This window comes from Oratosquilla oratoria, chromosome 26, assembly GCF_046742065.1.
Source record: "Oratosquilla oratoria isolate Oo_2021 chromosome 26, ASM4674206v1, whole genome shotgun sequence".
In the NCBI taxonomy this organism is placed as follows: Eukaryota; Metazoa; Arthropoda; class Malacostraca; order Stomatopoda; family Squillidae; genus Oratosquilla; species Oratosquilla oratoria.
The window spans coordinates 38728825-38745830 of NC_134802.1; the positions used below are offsets into that span (position 1 = coordinate 38728825).

General features: G+C 44.6%; 1 protein-coding gene across 4 annotated transcripts; it reads right to left on the minus strand.

The window, feature by feature from the left end:
* Positions 1–129: 129 nt before the first annotated feature.
* Positions 130–16748, minus strand: LOC143039470 (uncharacterized). 4 transcript variants are annotated; one of them, XM_076209569.1, is made up of 4 exons: positions 8138–16748; positions 7784–7908; positions 7469–7588; positions 130–2027 (listed from the first exon to the last, which is right to left on the minus strand). In XM_076209569.1, exons 2-4 carry the CDS (start codon positions 7800–7802, stop codon positions 2002–2004), a joined length of 165 nt encoding a protein of 54 aa, XP_076065684.1. In that variant the 5' UTR covers positions 7803–7908; positions 8138–16748; the 3' UTR covers positions 130–2001. The 4 variants fall into 2 exon arrangements, 1 of the variants encoding a protein (XP_076065684.1); XR_012967640.1 differs by having other exon boundaries at positions 7784–7944.
* Positions 16749–17006: the final 258 nt, after the last annotated feature.

The window sequence follows — 17006 nt, forward strand, 5'->3', positions numbered from 1 at the left end:
CTTATCCCTTATACATCTTGTATGGTAGTCCTTTACTGGAGTATTGACTGTGTTAATGTGCACTATTAATTCTACTGTAGCTTGCAGCCACTGCTTTTTAGCTTGTTTGGGGCATCCCTACAGACTAGAGCCACATATTATTTTGTCTATATGAGTAAAATATCTACTAGAATTATGCTATTTTTGTACTATGACTATCCTTCTGTTATGCTGTTCCATTAAGACAACACATCCACAGCAAGGCCACTTCATAAATTTGGAGGGGTGTGTGTGGGGGGGGGGTTGCCGCATTTATGAAGCAGCCTTGCTGTGTCTTGCGACACTGCCTCTGACCCAGGGCAGTGGACAGGAAGCAGGGATGACCCATCATCCAGGAGGTGCCAAGATAAGAGGGAGGGTAGAGGGGAGTGGAATATATATGGAGTGGTTTCTATGCCTTTTCTTCTTTGGTATATGTATGTATTAAAACTGACCTGTTCCACTTCTAATATAAATTAAACACCATGTGAGGACACTTTATTAGTACAACATTTCACTTGATGCGGCTTTTTCAAGTAGTCACAATACATACATACATATACCAAGACATAAAATCATTCCCACCCATTCCATCCCTGAATACACTCCACATCCCTCCACCCTCCCTCTTTTCTTAGCACCTCCTGGATGACGGGTCATCCCTGCACCTTGTCCACTGCCCTGGGTCAGAAGCAGTGTCGCAAGACACAGCACATCCACAGCAAGGCTGCTTCATTAAATCGGCGACCCCCCCTCTCCGTCCCCCCATTGCATAAAAGGAGAAGACAGGGAGAAATCCCTTTGGGCTGTGTCAAATTTTGCTCACACATACTACCTCACCACCCATTCCACCTCATGCATCACATCATCCATATACAATCATTCTCCATTCACCCCTGTCTTCTGCCCTCTCCTGTCCTTCCTCAACAGACATTCCCCTCTTCCCCAAAGCCCCCTTCACTCCATCCATCCACCTCATCCTAGGACGTCCCCTTATGTTCACTCCCTCCACACCTGCCTTCCATACCTCTTTTACTAGTCTTTCTTCACTCATTCTTTCCATGTGTCCAAACCATCCTAATACTCTTTCATCAACCCTATCTCCCAACTTCCTTTCCACCCCTGTTCTCCTCCTCACCTCCTCATTTCTCACTCTATCTAGCCTAGTAACCCCCATCATACTTCTCAGACACCTCATCTCAAACACATTCAAACTCCTTCTCTCTTCCTCTCTTATGTTCCATGTAGTCACAATACACATCACTAAAAACATTGAGTATATTTTTTCTTTTCATAAGAGATTGCTGGCCCCATGAGCAATTCCCTCAGAAATCAAAGGTCGTAGGATGGGGCCAGGACATGCCCTTATGGAAGTCGAGGCTGGAGGTGAAGTTGTGTGGAGCCTCAACAAGAAATTGGCCAGGTGGTAGTTGTTGTTGTTGTCGTCGTTCCCTAGACTGTCTGTCCGAGCAGTCCCGTCTCCCCAAGGAATGCTACAGCCGAAACTGGGTTTTCCCACAAATCCTTTATATAGTGTACGTTGTGTTGTTTGCGTGCATGATTGTGTATAATGCAGTCTTCCATTATGTGTTGTATGGTATGGCAGCTATTCACAATGCAGTCATCCAGCCTCTTCTGGTAGCTAAGAAGTGCTGGGTCCAAGAGTTGGGGGCCAAACAGCGGCAACCAGCCCTGGCCACCGGCTCTATGCAGGTGGCCAGGTAGTTGTTTGCTTCTCTGTATAATTACAGTAATGGGCCCACCGGAGTTGATTTGGTCAGCAGACTGCAGGTACAGAAGTGGGCAGTGGTCAGTCTGTAGCTTGAACTCTCAGCCGTACAGGTAGAGCTTGAACTTCTGAAGGGCCCAGTAGATGGCTAGTGCTTCTTGGTTAACCACAGAGTAGTCACTCTCTGTTCCTTGTGGTCTCTGGGAGGCATAGGTGACTGGGGTCCAGGAGATACAGCTGCAGGACGACTGCTCCTAGTCCAGTGCCACTAGCATCGGATCTGAGAACAAAAGGCATGGATGAGTCAGGGAGTTGGAGAACAAGGGGCAGACTCCAGAGAATCCTTTATTGGTGGAACACAACTATGATGGTGTCTGTCCAAGTGGAGTTCTTCTTCAGGAGCCCGTGGAGGCTATGAGCCTGGTCTGAAAAAGTGGAAATGGTAATTTATTGAGACCATGAAATAGCAGATTTATCTTATCCTCAAGTAAGGGAGTCAATCCAATCCAACAGAGGGCAGAACCTTTCCCTATCGTATGGCCTAGGTACTGGAGTTAAAGGCAGGTGAACTCACACTTCAAAGGCTTGGCTTGTAGTCCGTGATGTTATAAGGAAGCTAGTAGGGCCCTTAGAGACTGCAAGTGTTCTTCCCATGTCTGAGTGGCCACCAGCAAGACATCAAGGTAAGCATAGTCTTGTGGTATATCTTGGAAAAACTATTCTCATTGGACAGGAGGAACATCCTGGGGCATTGACCATGCAAAAAGGAACAAACCACTGCAAGTCTTGAAAACCATTAGGGGCTTAGTGCCTGGGGCAAGAGGTACATACATATACCAAGGCTTTTTCCCCCTTACAAGGGAGGTAGCCAAAAAGAAAAAGGCATATACTCATTCCCACCCATTCCATCCCTGAATACACTCCACTCCTCCACCCTCCCTCCCATCTTAGCACCTCCTGGATGACGGGTCATCCCTGCACCTTGTCCACTGCCCTGGGACAGAAGCAGTGTCACAAGCCACAGCAAGGCTGCTTCATTAAATTGGCGACCCCCCCATGCATAAAAGGAGAAGACAGGGAGAAATCCCTTCAGGCTGTGTCAAATTTTGCTTGCACATACTACCTCATCCCCCCACCCATTCCACCTCATGCATCATAACATCCATATACAACCATTCTCCATTCACCCCTGTCTTCCGTCCTCTCCTGTCCTTCCTCAACAGACATTCCTTTCTTCTCCAAAGCCCCCTTCACCTCATCCATCCACCTCATCCTAGGACGTCCCCTCATGTTCACTCCCTCCACATCTGCCTTTCATACCTCTTTTACTAGTCTTTCTTCACTCATTCTTTCCATGTGTCCAAACCATCCTAATACTCTTTCATCAACCCTATCTCCCAACTCCCTTTCCACCCCTGTTCTCCTCCTCACCACCTCATTTCTCACTCTATCTAGCCTAGTAACCCCCATCAGACACCTCATCTCAAACACATTCAAACTCCTCTCTTATGTTCCATATTTCTGCCCCATACAGTGCTGTTGGCACAATCACTCCTTCATACAGTCTCCTCTTAGCATCCATTCCCAAATGTCTATTCCTCGTTACACTTTTTAATCCACCAAGGCATTTACTCGCTTCTCTCAATCTACATTCTACCTCCACTCCACTTTTTCCTGCCACATTTGCACCCAAGTATCTAAAAGTATCCTCTTCCTCCAGTCGCTCTCCCTTAATGCTCACTTCCAGTCTGCTGCCACTTTCACCCCTTGTACATCTCATCACCTTACTTTTACCCACATTTATCTTCAGCTTTCTTCTATCACACACTCTCCCAAACTCTGTCACCAACTTCCTCAATCCCTCCTCCAATCCTGCTACAATTGCAGTGTCGTACGCAAACAGCAGCTGGCTCACCTCCCACTTTTCTCCATTTTCTTTAACCATCTCCAATCCCTGCACCACCCAATCCATGTACAAGTTGAACAGCCAAGGCGACATAACGCATCCCTGACGAAGTCCCACCTTTACCTTGAACCACTCACTCTCCATTTCTAATCCTGACACATGCCTACTACTCTCGTAAAAACTCTTGACAGCTCCCAGAAGTTTTCCTCCTATCCCGTATATCCGCAAAACCTCCCACAGTGCCTTTCTGTCTACCCTGTCATAAGCCTTTTCCAGATCCATAAAAGCCAAAAAAACATCCTTCCCCTTTCCTATAGCTTTCTCACATATCTGTCTTACCACAAAAATCTGATCTACACAACCTCTACCTGTCCTAAATCCACACTGTTCCTCACCAATTACTCCCTCTGTTCCTCTCCTAATCCTCTCAATCAAGATCCTCCCATAAGCCTTCCCAACTACACTTAACAAGCTAATCCCTCTGAAACTACTACACTCACACTTGTCCCCTTTTCCCTTGTAAAGTGGAACTATACAGGCACTCCTCCAGTCCTCCGGCACTCTAACCTCTCTCCAGCAAACATTAAATAATCTCACCAGCCAGTCCACCATCATTGTACCTCCTTTTTTTAAACATTCTGCATGGCATCCATCCAGACCAGGTGCCTTACCTGCTTTCATCATCTCAACAACTGCCTTCACATCATCCTTCCTTATTTCACCTCCATTTTCCTAACTCATCATGGTCATTTTCTTAGCACTTCCCACTGCAACTATCTTTCCCTCCCTATCCTCCTTCACATTTAGCAACTCCCTAAAATACTCTGCCCATCTTCCCCTTACTGCCTTCTCTTCCAAATATGAAAAATAAATCTATGAAAATTGACTAAAACACATGAATCTGTTTTCCCAAAAGAGCGTAAACTCAGAGGTGACTTGATACAGGTCTTTAAGATTCTAAAGGGAATTTGCATCAGAAGTGACAAGATTTTCATATTGAATGAGAATCCGACAATAAATAATGGTCTCAAACTGTCAGGAAATAGATTTAACTTGGAATTGGGTAGAAACCACTTTGCCAACCATGTAGTTAATGAATGGAACAGACTTCTTACAGATGGAGTGCAATGTTGTTCAGTTCGAAGCTTTAAGATTTGTTTAGATAAACACCTAAGCAATGCTGTAATGCCTGCCATTTATTTTATATTTATTATTATTTTTCGTTGTGGCAAAGGTCGAGGGGATGGCTGTTCGAACCCTGCCACTGGCGAAGTTGAACCAAGGGCATGGTTCATTAAATTCCATGATACAAAGTCCTCTGTGAGGAGCACCGTCCTAGCCTTCCGATAGTGGGGAGTTTGTTACGTTAAATCATATATCATTATTATTTGCTAGATTTTCATTTATTATTAATGTCAATTTATTATTATCTATTATTTACCTGTTTGTATATTATTTAACTATACCTATGCATTTACTTATTTTATTTATTATATTATATTTTTTATTTATTCATTATTATAATTTTTTTCCACATCCAAGCTAGTAATGGACCAAAAGGTCTCCTGTCGGCATGCTCCTCCTTTGTAATCCTTTGGATGACTGATCTGTGAAGGTCTCCATGTCCTGGATTCCCAGGAACCAGAAGTCGGTTATATAGAAACGCACACACACACACGCACGCATTTATTAAAGTGGGATAAAAGAAAAACAAGAGGACATGAAAAGAAACTCAAAAAGGATAGTTATAAAAAAAGATCTGAAAATAAAATAGTTTTCCACAGAGTGGTGATGCCTGGAACAAATTAGACAAAATAATAGTGTGTGCAAAAACCATACAAGAATTTAAGAACAATTTAGATGCTGAGAGATACATAGACGGGTCACTGCGAGCACAGCTCCCCTTCATGTATAATACAACTAGTTAAATACACACGCACACAAGCATTTCTCTTGATTTTATGTAGTGGTGAAACCTAGAAACCTCATCAATTGGTACAGTCTATAATCATAATGAGATGCTAAAAATTTACTTCTTAGTGGAGGATATCCTCTGTGAACCTACAATTCCTGATTTCCTCTTAGGCTGATGGGTAAATATCATGCTTGTAAAATCTCGGCCTCCCAGATCAGGGGTCTAGTGTTACATAAGCCTCATTTACATGGTTTAGTTGAGAGGCAAGTCAAGTGAACTGGAGAGGAAATTGAGAAGTATATGTGCACATGTACCACAGTCAACTTATGTGGAAATTGGAGGACTGAGAGGCAAACTTTTACAATGGATTGAAGACTTTCGAAGGAAATATACATGAGGTCAGTAGTACAAAATAAGCTGGAGAGCAGTAATGAGCGTAGTACCACAAGGTTGTGCTTGCATCAATAATGTTTCTAATGTGGCAATGACATGATGGAAGGAACAAGCTATGCCAACATGTTTGTAGATGGTGCAAAAATCATGAGAAGATTGAAAAATGAGGAGGATGGTAGAATATTACAAAAATATCTAGATACTATTTTTGCATGGGGCCAAGAATGGAAAATGAAGTTCAATACCGAAAAATGCAAGGTACTGGAAATGAGCAATAGTGGCAAAAGGCCATCCTTAAACTATTCCTTGGGAAACGAACCTATTACGAAAGCAAAAGAGGAGAAAGACATGGGAGTGTTGATAAAAGACATCCTGTCACCTGAGACATATCAGCAAGGTTGTGGGGGAGACGTATGGACTACTGCAGAAGATTAAAGTGGTGTTCCATTATGCGGATGAAGAGATGATAAAAAAACTCATAGAAACCCTGATACATCCAAGACTGGAAAATATGTTAGTAGTATGGTCCCCACACAGAGTGAAGGATATAAGCAATATTGAGAGGATACAAAGGGCAGCAACCAAACTGGTCCCCAGCCTGGTAGATAAACCATATGAGGAAAGACTAAAAGTACTGGGTCTACCAACTTTGAAAGATTGAAGAGAAAGTGGTAACATTATTAGTGTTCAGGTCACTAAAGGAAATAGATTGAATTGATAGAAGAGATCTGATTAAAGATGGGAGGGCTTTAAGAGGTCATGGAAGTAAATTAAGAAAGACCACATATTGAAAGGATGTGAAGAAATACATTTTCCATATAGATGTATAAATATGTGGAATAGCTTAGAAGGTGATATAGCCCAAGCTCAAACAATACATGAGTTCAAATCTAAATATGATAACTGGAAATCAAAGATATAGATTAAGTTGGAACCGTACATGAATTTGAGTCTAGGTATGTTAGAAAATTAGAGAATAGGAGACGGGCATTCTTTCCTGTATACTATAATTAGGTAAATACATAGGCCAACTCAGAGACAAATGGTTTGTGTGAACATGTACTTGCTCACTTTCCTCTCCAGTTCACACTTGACTTGCCCCGTGTAAACGAGGCTTTAAGGAAGTTACCTACTCCAGTCACAACAGCCAAAGTGATGAATTGCCAAATAGATCGTCACGTGTTTAGAATGTGATAAACTTGGCTTTCAGCTACATCAACCAATAATGCCCTTTGCCCTTATTGAAAAACCCAACAATTCTTATGGTAGACAAAGTATAATATAAATATAAAAATAGAAGAGTTTTGTTCTTCTATGCATTAAATATCCCTTGTAATTCAGTCAGTTTCCTTGACAGAACAAGTCCTAAAAACGGCTAAACAAATGTAACCTGTTTTGCACTGGGCATGTCTGTGCTGATGAAATTTAAGAATTTGCATTATGTCAAGTGAGTCACTTGTTTGTGTCCCAAATGGGTGACATGCAAGACAGAAGAGGATCCTCCTACCCATAGCAAGGTTCAAGAAGGACACTGTCCCGACAAGCTTGTCCTTGTCAAGGCAGGAGAGGAAGTCCTTAACTTGGTTGTTGTCATGGTAACGGAAAAAGGAGAGCTGCACATGCATCACTGGAAAGACAAACAAATTTGTTTACTTATTTTCTACTTTAAACACATAGGGAATTATCAACGAATTGTTGATGCCTGTTTAAATAGAGCAGACATCAAACTTGGCATCTTTAATATCAGAGAGTGGCTTTTGTATGTGCAATGATAACCTATGGTACATGAAGGAGTTAGAGGAGGAATTCTTGGAGAACTCACTATAGATGATGGCATCCATAGCAGGCAACAGCCTCGACCACTGATGAGATGAAGACGTGGCTCTTCCTGAGGCTGCCCAGTTCACGGGGCACTGTGACTCTCAGAAGGCTCAGCTCAGCCAGGGACTTGCAAAGGAACACATAGTTCTTGTCAAAGTGTGCCTCAAGGGAGAGCAGAAGAGTCAAGACAGTAAATACCAGTATGTGCTCATTTTTTGACTACTGGGTTACTTTTGTAAACATTTAAGGGTAATGTTTTTGGCTAATCCCATATATGTTTATTCTGTGTCAGGAAACCCTTGGTTATGTGAAAAGAGTGGAGGAAAATAGTTGAAGTTGATAGAGATAGATTCACCTTAGACCAGTCCTTCAGGGCGGACCTCCAGTCGAAAGATAAGGTGCTGATGGACTTCAGGGACAGGCTGCAGGGAGATGATCCTCTTTGATATACATCCTGTGGGACGATTGCATGCAGGCTTGTAGCATTAGTTTTAAATTGCCGAATGGTATAAGAATGGGCAGACTGTGCGCTTAAGAGGGATAAGTGACATAGAGACAAGGCAAGACAACAATCTGATGGAACACAGCGGAAACAACCAACTATAACCCTCTGCCATGCAAGAATAACTGTCACATCGTTAATCAAGTACGACCTTGGTCATCGAGTAGGACCTTGAGGGCAGACATGAGAGTGACTATGGTAATTCCTCCATATGAAATTTGTGGCACATGATCATCACTGTCTAAAACTGAATTGTTTTGAATTTAGTATATTGTTCTCTCCCAGATGTTTAGTCCATCTACTTTTGATGACTTTTTCACAAATTCTAGCAATTGTACTTGTGTGTTTTTTGGGCTTTTATGGATCTAGAAAAAGCTTATGAAAGGGTAGACAGGAAGGCACTGTGGGAGGTACTGCAGATATATGGGATAGGAGGAAAGCTGTTAAGAGCAGTCAAGAGGTTTTATGAGAGTAGTAGAGCTTGCATTAGGATTAGAAATGGAGGGAGTGAATGGGTTGAGGTAAAGGTGGGACTTCATCAGGGGTGTGTTATGTCGCCCTGGCTGTTCAATCTTTACGTGGATGGGGTGGTGCAAGAGGTGAATGCAAGGGTTTTTTGTTTTAATCATTTTATTACGCTCAAAGAGCAGCAAGCCTAGTACATAGGTAATTAACTATTTACATGAAAATCGTGACTCATAGGACACGCTGTTCGACTGAGGTGGCAATTCGTGGTCAAGTACAAATTTTCAGAGGTTGGGACACAGTGGTGGAGGACACGGTATACAATCAGTGTCAATAACAGCATGTATAAAACAATCACAGTCAACAGTATATACAAAACAAAAGTATGTACAATATTACAGTCATGATAAAAGGGACATTGACATAATTGAAACAGTCGGACAAGATCATACATAAGAATTATTACGTCGTACAACGATAGTTAGCACCCACCAAAGTGTGGGTGACGTAAGAGCAGTTTCTAAATGGTCATCGGCAAGCAAGTATTTACATACATCAATGACAGACTCTGTGGGGGATATAATCTGTTACTGCAGGGCATTCAAGGCAATAATGCTGAAGGTTGTTTGCATTGGGCAAGTCACACAGTTTACAGGAAGAAAATTGAGGCATGTCTCTTGTCTCGCTCACCTGCCACACTAGTCTGTAACCTAATCTAAGTCAAGCAGATACCACATTATGTCTTCTAACTAAGAGTCCTCGGCGGCGATTGGCAAAGTGATCATAGTGCTGAATGGTCACACTCGAAGGTCGCTCGATATTCCTCCGGTGAATGATAGGCAAATGAGCTGCAGCACATATCTTGCGTCTGTAGAATGAGAGGGAACTAGGTGAAGCATCAGTTGCAGGTGAGGGCTGCTCGCAGGCTGCCTTGGCGAGTAGGTCCACCGTCTCGTTGCTAGTTATTCCTACGTGAGAAGGGATCCACAGGAAGTGAATAACAAGGGAGTGCTCAAGGGCTGTGGTTAGCTGAAATAGAATGCGAGTTACTAGGTTATGGGATTCTGATTTTTGGGAGGACAAGGCACGGAGAGCAGATTGAGTCACAAATAATTAGGCCATTACTACCAATACGTAACAGTAGATTGACAGCATCCAGGAGTCCGTGGATCTCGCAGGAAGTTGAGCTAAGGAAACCTGGTAGTCGGCGTCCAATCCAGCCTCCATGGGGTGGAACCATACTAGGCGAGTAGATAGCACAGCCCATGTTTCCGTCCGGTTGCACCGACCCGTCTGTGTATATTGTATGAACAGCTGGGTGGGAAGAGGTCACTTTGGCGATGGTTTCTAGAGCTAGTTACTTCTGTAGTAGGGGCAGGTCACTCTTGCATGTTGATGTATAGGTGACGGCGGGGAGCGGAACCTTCCAGGGGGGCGGACTGTGAACAATTTCTTGTCTAGGAATATGAAATCCTATACTCTGTAGGTTTGTGCAAATGGCTCTAATAAGGGCGCAACCACCAGGTTGGAGTCGGGGTTGAGGTGCGGTAGGGTCGAGAGACGTTCTGATGACATTCGAGTAGTGGGGGCTAATCTGTGGGGTGTGTAAGCATTTAATAGTGAAATATGTTACGTTAGCGTGTATTCGTTCCGTCAGAGGGCATAGATGTAGTTCCTGTAGCATATTGGCAACCCGAGTAGAGATTGGGCAACCCAGTATGAGCCGCATAGCTTTATTTTGAAACTTATCGAGGGGGTTCAATGCTGATTTAGGTAGTTGACATAAGGCAGGAGAGAGATAATCTATGACTGAGCGGATAAATGTATATATTTCTTGCCACTGCTATGGAGATCCTAGCAGCGTTGTTGGTAAGCCACTGAAGAGGTGTTAGGCGTTGTTGTAGTCGAGTCAATACGTCATCAACAAGTGGATGAATACACTGCCATACGTGGGTGTGGGGGGGGGGGTGACGCGGACGGGCGCTCCTAGGTAGACATACTGCGTGCAGAGTGGTATAACGCTGGTACCCACTAGGAAAGCAGGGAGTGTTCGTGGCTTACAGGGAGAGAAGATCCTGCACTTTTCGGGGGAGATGATGAGACCACATGAAGATGAGTGTTCATAAAACGAGTGGAGAAAAAGCTGAAGATCTTCAGAGGAAGTCGAATGAATGCATATGTCGTCTGCATAACATGTAACTTGGGTACCTGGGATATCAGGGAGTAGAGAAAGAAGGCGATGCATGAGGACATTGAATAAAAATGGACTGAGGACACCTCCCTGTGGGGTGCCAAGGTCAAATCTCCTGGTAGCACTAATAGCCCCTTTAAAGAGTACACGAGATGATCTGTTGCTCAGGTATCCTTGCACCCATCTCAAGAGATTCCCTTTGATATTAAAATCTACAAGCTGATCGAGGATGATATCCTTGTTTGCAATGTCATATGCGCTTTTAAGATCTAGAAAGGCCACAATACTGGTAGGGGAGAGGCGGGTGTATAATTCATAGAGACAGTGATGTGTGCTGCGGTGGGGCAGAAAACCATAGAGCCTAGTGGAGAGTTTGTCGTGGAGGCGGTTGAGAAGAATATGCTCCAGCACTTTGCTAAAGCAGGACGTGAGGGAAATGGGTCGGAATTTGTCGGAACCGGGTTTAGGAATTGGAACTATGAGACTGGTCGTCCAGGCTTGTGGAACATATCCATATCATAGGCAGAGATTATAGAGACGGAGGAGGGGGTCACCTAGTACTTTTAGGAGAAGGCGGAGGACTGAGTATGTGATACCATCATCAACCGGAGCTGTCGGCCTACTGCTGGCAAGAGCACGGCATAATTCGGCATTAGTTATGGGTATATTGTCCTCCTCATCTGGTTCTAGCATAGCTGCGGACAGACGAAGAGTGCGATGTAACGAATGAGTGGAGAGGGACTCTCTAATATGCGCTAGGAGATTACGGACACTGGATTGTTCAGACCAAGCCTCTATGAGGGCCCGTGCGTAATGAGATGGACTATGGTGAAGGCCAATGGGGGTCCTCTTTCAGATCACCTTGTTAATAAGTCTCCACATGGTTCCCACGCTCGTCTGTTGGTTGATGCCATCAGTGAATTCGTTCCAGGCGTCAGTGTGAGCACACTGTTGTATGGTTACCAAGGCGGAACTTGATTCTTGGTATTGCCGTAGAGTGTCGGGGTTAGGAGATCTCTGATATGCAAGGCCGTCTGCTTCTGCCTGTCTTTCTGCTGTTAGTATACGGTCGTTGAGCATCCAAGGCTGTACTCTCGTCTGGCGTTTGATGTTTGGCCTACGTACATAACGATCGAAAAAGTTGTGTGCAGGTGACAAGAGAGTTGTAAAGCTTTTCAGGAGATTCAACATTAAACTTGGAGAGGTGTGCAGATACGAAGGAGACCCTAGTTGGGAGAATACTTTGGGGGGATACTGATTCGCGTGCATTGGTAAGCTGGAGTAGGCATCACTGGGACTGAATACCGAAGGCAGAGAGCGAGGTGATCTGAGAAGAGGACGGGCACCGAAAAGCACTTGACGTTGGTAGGCACGAGTCCACATGTAAGTATGTGATCGAGGGTACCCCCCTCCCCCCGAGAGTGCGTAGCACCACCAGTGTTCCAGCGAGTTAGATGGTTGTGACGTATAAAGTCAACTAGCCGGGTTCCGCTACAATTTACAGTGTCCGATTGGTCACCTAGGGTAGGGTGTCTAACATTAAAATCGCCCATGTATATCATACCACGAGTCGTGGGAGTAGGAAGGGCTGCAGTATTCAGCTTACCAGGGGCAGAGTAAACGTTACAGAGGCGAATCGTACCACTTCCGAATGCAACCTCAATAAGTTGGTAAGTCGTGTCATTGTCTTCGGAAGTGCCGAGTGGTCGATGCTGTATGGTGGAGTGTACATAAGTAAGGAGCCCATTTCGAACGTGGTGAACATATGGAATATAACCACTAAGGGATGGGGCTGCCCCCCCCCCCACCAGTGGGACGTCCAACAAAAGCTTCCTGGATAAAGATGATGTTCGGTAGATGACGGTTGACGTAGGCCCTGAGTGCAGCAATCTTCGCAGGTGTGGTTATACCACAGGCATTCCAAGAGAGGATGTGTAGCTGTGCGTTGTTATTGAAGGTTATTTCTGCTCTTTCGGAGGCCAGGTGAGACGATAGTGGAGGACCGGGCACTACCTCCTGTTAGTCCTCGGGAGGTCCACTGTGATGGCAATCATTTTCTCGAGGCGAGTAGCGAGTGAGTCAAATTTAACTGTAAGTGCAGAGGTTGACGCGATGTTAGCCTGCTGGGCATCCACGAGCGATTTGAGTGTTGTATCGTTAACCGATAGTCGTGTAGACAAGGAGTCAAAGGCGGCCATAAGAGAATCAAAGCGAGCTTCAATGCTATCCAATCGAGTTTCGATAATTGCAACACGATTTGTAAGGGAGACACACAGACTTGAGATATTCTACGGCCTCTTGGAGCGTAATGATCTGCTGAGAGGCGGCAGCGGTGGATGGCGGCGGTGGTGGTGGAGTATGGGTACTCGGAGCCAAGCGTACTCGTTTGGTACATCCATGCCACACATTAACTCCGGGCATTTGGCACCGCGGGCATTTCCATTGCGATTTGTCTGGTGTAGGTGGTTTTGGTGAGTCTGTCGATGATGTCGAGGTAGAGGTAGGTACTGTGGTTGCTGTAGGAGTGAGATGAGGGCAGGAACGCGAGTCATGTTTAGCCGAACACCATGCACACTTTTCATGGGCATTGCAATACCGAGAGATATGACCAATACCCCAATAATTGAAGCACCATGGTTTTTCGTCAGGCATTTTGCGGAGTTCACATGGTGGTAGGCAAGGAAGGAAGGAAAAGTTAATGTGGGATGGGGGCGGGTCAGGTAGGCTCCACGTAATTACAAGTCTGTTGATGGGTACCTTATTCTGCAGAAAACGGCGTACAGAATATACTCCTGTTGGTTCCTTAGCTAAAGTTGGTCCAATATCTACAGGATATCGTGTGATGAGATATGTGGGGAACTTGCGCGGTCTATCTACAGAATTTTGTATATCAAGAGGTAACGACAAAATCGCCCCATCCTTGACCTCATCTATGATGTCCTGTCGGCGTCTCGATTTGTAGACATAACTAGATGTGACAGCTGACATTTTGACCTCGGCTAGTTCTCGATTAAGACCGAACATTCTTACGACTTCAGAAAGCCATCGCAGTTTCTCATTAACTCCTGGGTTCCCTCTGAATTGTAGTTTGACATACTCGGAACGGGGGGCAAAGGCAAGAGAAGTAGATGAAGGTGGGGTGGGGGAGGTGCATTCTGCGTAGCAGGTTGTGATGGAATGGGTATGGTAGTGTCTCGTAGAGGCAGAGCCTTGTCACTCTTGGTGGCCTTGGCAGCGGGAGATGTCACTTCGCTATTGGCATCGGAATCGCTATCTATGGGGCGCTTTGCGGAAGCGTTGGTGAAGTCCATAGGCTGGGGAGATGGATTGACAGGTGTCATTTGTCGGTGATCGTGATAATCAAGACGAGGCCAGTTTTTCAGTGACAGGTCGTCATCATCACTTAATGCAAGATCCACCTCAATATTTGCAAGGGAGCCGGGACCTGTGTATTCCATTTTACGAGGCAAGTTTGCAGTGTTTGTAACTTGAGCAGTTTTACCAGGTGAGTGATGTGGCCATGATGTGGGTACCTGTGTCAAACACCTCGCACTGCGCATGCGCAGATGTGAGGAATTCGATTAGGGGGGTCCTATTTTGGCTAAGTTCCACAATAATCAAGTTCACTGATAACACTGTACGATGCCCCGAGTTTTAACACGGCCTCCGGCCAACTCCGAATAATAGGAACACCGTATATCTTGCGAAAAACGGGGGTCAGTAGCAGAGCTTATCCAAGCAACCACCACCTACCGTGTCCAACCGTGAAGTTTTTCAATGCAAGGGTAGTGGGTCGGGTTGGAGATGATTAAAGAAAATGGAGAAAAGTGGGAGATAAGCCAGTTGTTGTTTGGTGATGACACTGCGCTTGTAGCAGGATCAGAGGAGGTATTGAGGAAATTAGTGACAGAGTTTGAGAAGGTGTGTGAAAGAAGGAAGCAGAAGATAAATGTGGGCAAAAGTAAGGTGATGAGATGTACAAGGGGAGAGAGTGACATTAGACTGGAAGTGAGAATTAAGGGCAAGAAACTGGAGGAAGTGGATAGTTTCAGATACTTGGGTGCGAATGTGACAGGAAAGGGAGGAGTGGGGGTGGAGGTAGAATGTAGATTGAGAGAAGCGAGTAAATGCCTTGGTGGATTAAAAAGTGTAATGAGAAATAGACATCTGGGAATGGATGCTAAGAGGAGGTTATATGAAGAAGTGATTGTGCCAACAGCAATGTACGGGGCAGAAGCATGGAACATGAGAGAGGAAGAGAGGAGTTTGAATGTGTTTGAGATGAAATGTCTGAGAAGTATGATAGGGGTTACTAGGCTAGATAGAGTGAGAAATGAGGTGAGGAGGAGAACAGGGGTGGAAAGGGAGCTGGGAGATAGGGTGGATGAAAGAGTATTAGGATGGTTTGGACACATGGAAAGAATGAGTGAAGAAAGATTAGTAAAAGATGTGTGGAAGGAGTGAATATAAGGGGGCGTCGTAGGATGAGGTGGGTGGATAGGGTGAAAGGGGCTTTACAAAAGAGAAGAATGTCTGTAGAGGAAGGATGGGAGAGGGCAGAAGATAGGGGTGAATGGAGAAGGGTTGTGTATAGATTAGGCTGTGATGCAAGAGGGGGAGTGGGTGGGGGATGGGGGGTGAGGAAGTATGTATAAGAAAAAAAATTGATGCAGCCCGAAGGGATTTCTCCCCGTCTTCTCCTTTCCTGCACGAGGGGACGGAGAGGGGGGTGGTCGCCGAATCTATGAAGCAGCCTTGCTGTGGATGTGCTGTGTCTTGCGACACTGCTTCTGACCCAGGGCAGTGGACAGGATGCAGGGATGACCTGTCATCTAGGAGATGCCAAGATAAGAAGGAGGGTGGAGGGGAGTGGAATATATGGGAAATGAAATGGGTGGGAGTGATTTCTATGCCTTTTCCTTTTTTGTAAGGGGGGAAAAGCCTTTGGTATATTTATGTATGTACTTGTGTGTGTGTATGTTTCCCTGTAGTCATGGATCATGTGTTGGACTCATGATTGACATCTATTGCTCTAGCATATAAGAGCTCACAGTTCATAGATGACCTGATCTATGAGCAATGTTGTGACCTCATACAACACACTTTTGCCCAATAGGAAAAAGTGACCATGTAACAATTGCATTTCAGCTGGAAGATGAGGAAATAGAACCAAGGAATGAATCAGACAGGCAAGGGAGACTCAATTTTAGGAAAGCAGATTATTTAGGGTTGAGAAAATTCTTTGAAGAAACATACTGGGACGAATTCATGAATACCACAGGAATAAGGAGGAAATGGGAAATCTTTCCTGACATTTACAACCTAGGAGTGAACAAACATATACCAAAGACTTGAGAAAGGAAGAAGCAAAAACAGGATTGGTTGAACAAAAAGTGTGAAATTGCGAAAAAGGCCACGGATGCAGCTTAGAGAAAATGGAGAAAGAAAAGAAGCTTACAAACAAGCTAGGAATGATTATACCAGAATTTGCAGGAAGAAAGCAGTTTTGAAAGAGGTGTAGTAGGAGCAGCCTTGCTGTGGATGTGCTGTGTCTTGCGACGCTGCTTCTGACCCAGGGCAGTGGACAGGATGCAGGGATGACCCGTCATCCAGGAGGTGCCAAGATAAGAGGGAGGGTGGAGGGGAGTGGCATATATCGGGAATGGAATGGGTGGGAGTGGTTTCTATGCCTTTTTCTTGTTGGCTACCCCCTGTGTAGGGGGAAAAAGCCTTTGGTATATGTATGTAGTAGAAAAATCCAAAGATGAACCAAAACTTCTACAGGTTCATAAATGGTAAGTTGAGACACGGAAGAAATCACCAAGTTCATAGTAGATGGTGAGGTCTTTGAAGAGGCCTCAGCTCAGGCAGAAATAACGAATGAAGGTTTCCAATTGGTCTTCACAAAAGAGTGCAACTTTTTGGAGAAAAGCGAGGGGAGCAAAAAAAATATATATATATATAATAAAAAACAGGTTTAGCAGATATAAATGTAGAAGTGAGGGAAGTGTAGAAAGAGATCCCATTCCCAGCTGAATAAAATTGCCTGGATTTAGGGATCAGTTC

Bases quoted from the DNA above. Each gene is read 5' to 3' on its own strand.
- LOC143039470 (XM_076209569.1), bottom strand. The intron at 2,028-7,468 runs GTAGGAGGATCC...TTTTGTTCTCAG, and splicing joins CTTCTTGAACCTTGCTATGG to ATCCGATGCTAGTGGCACTG.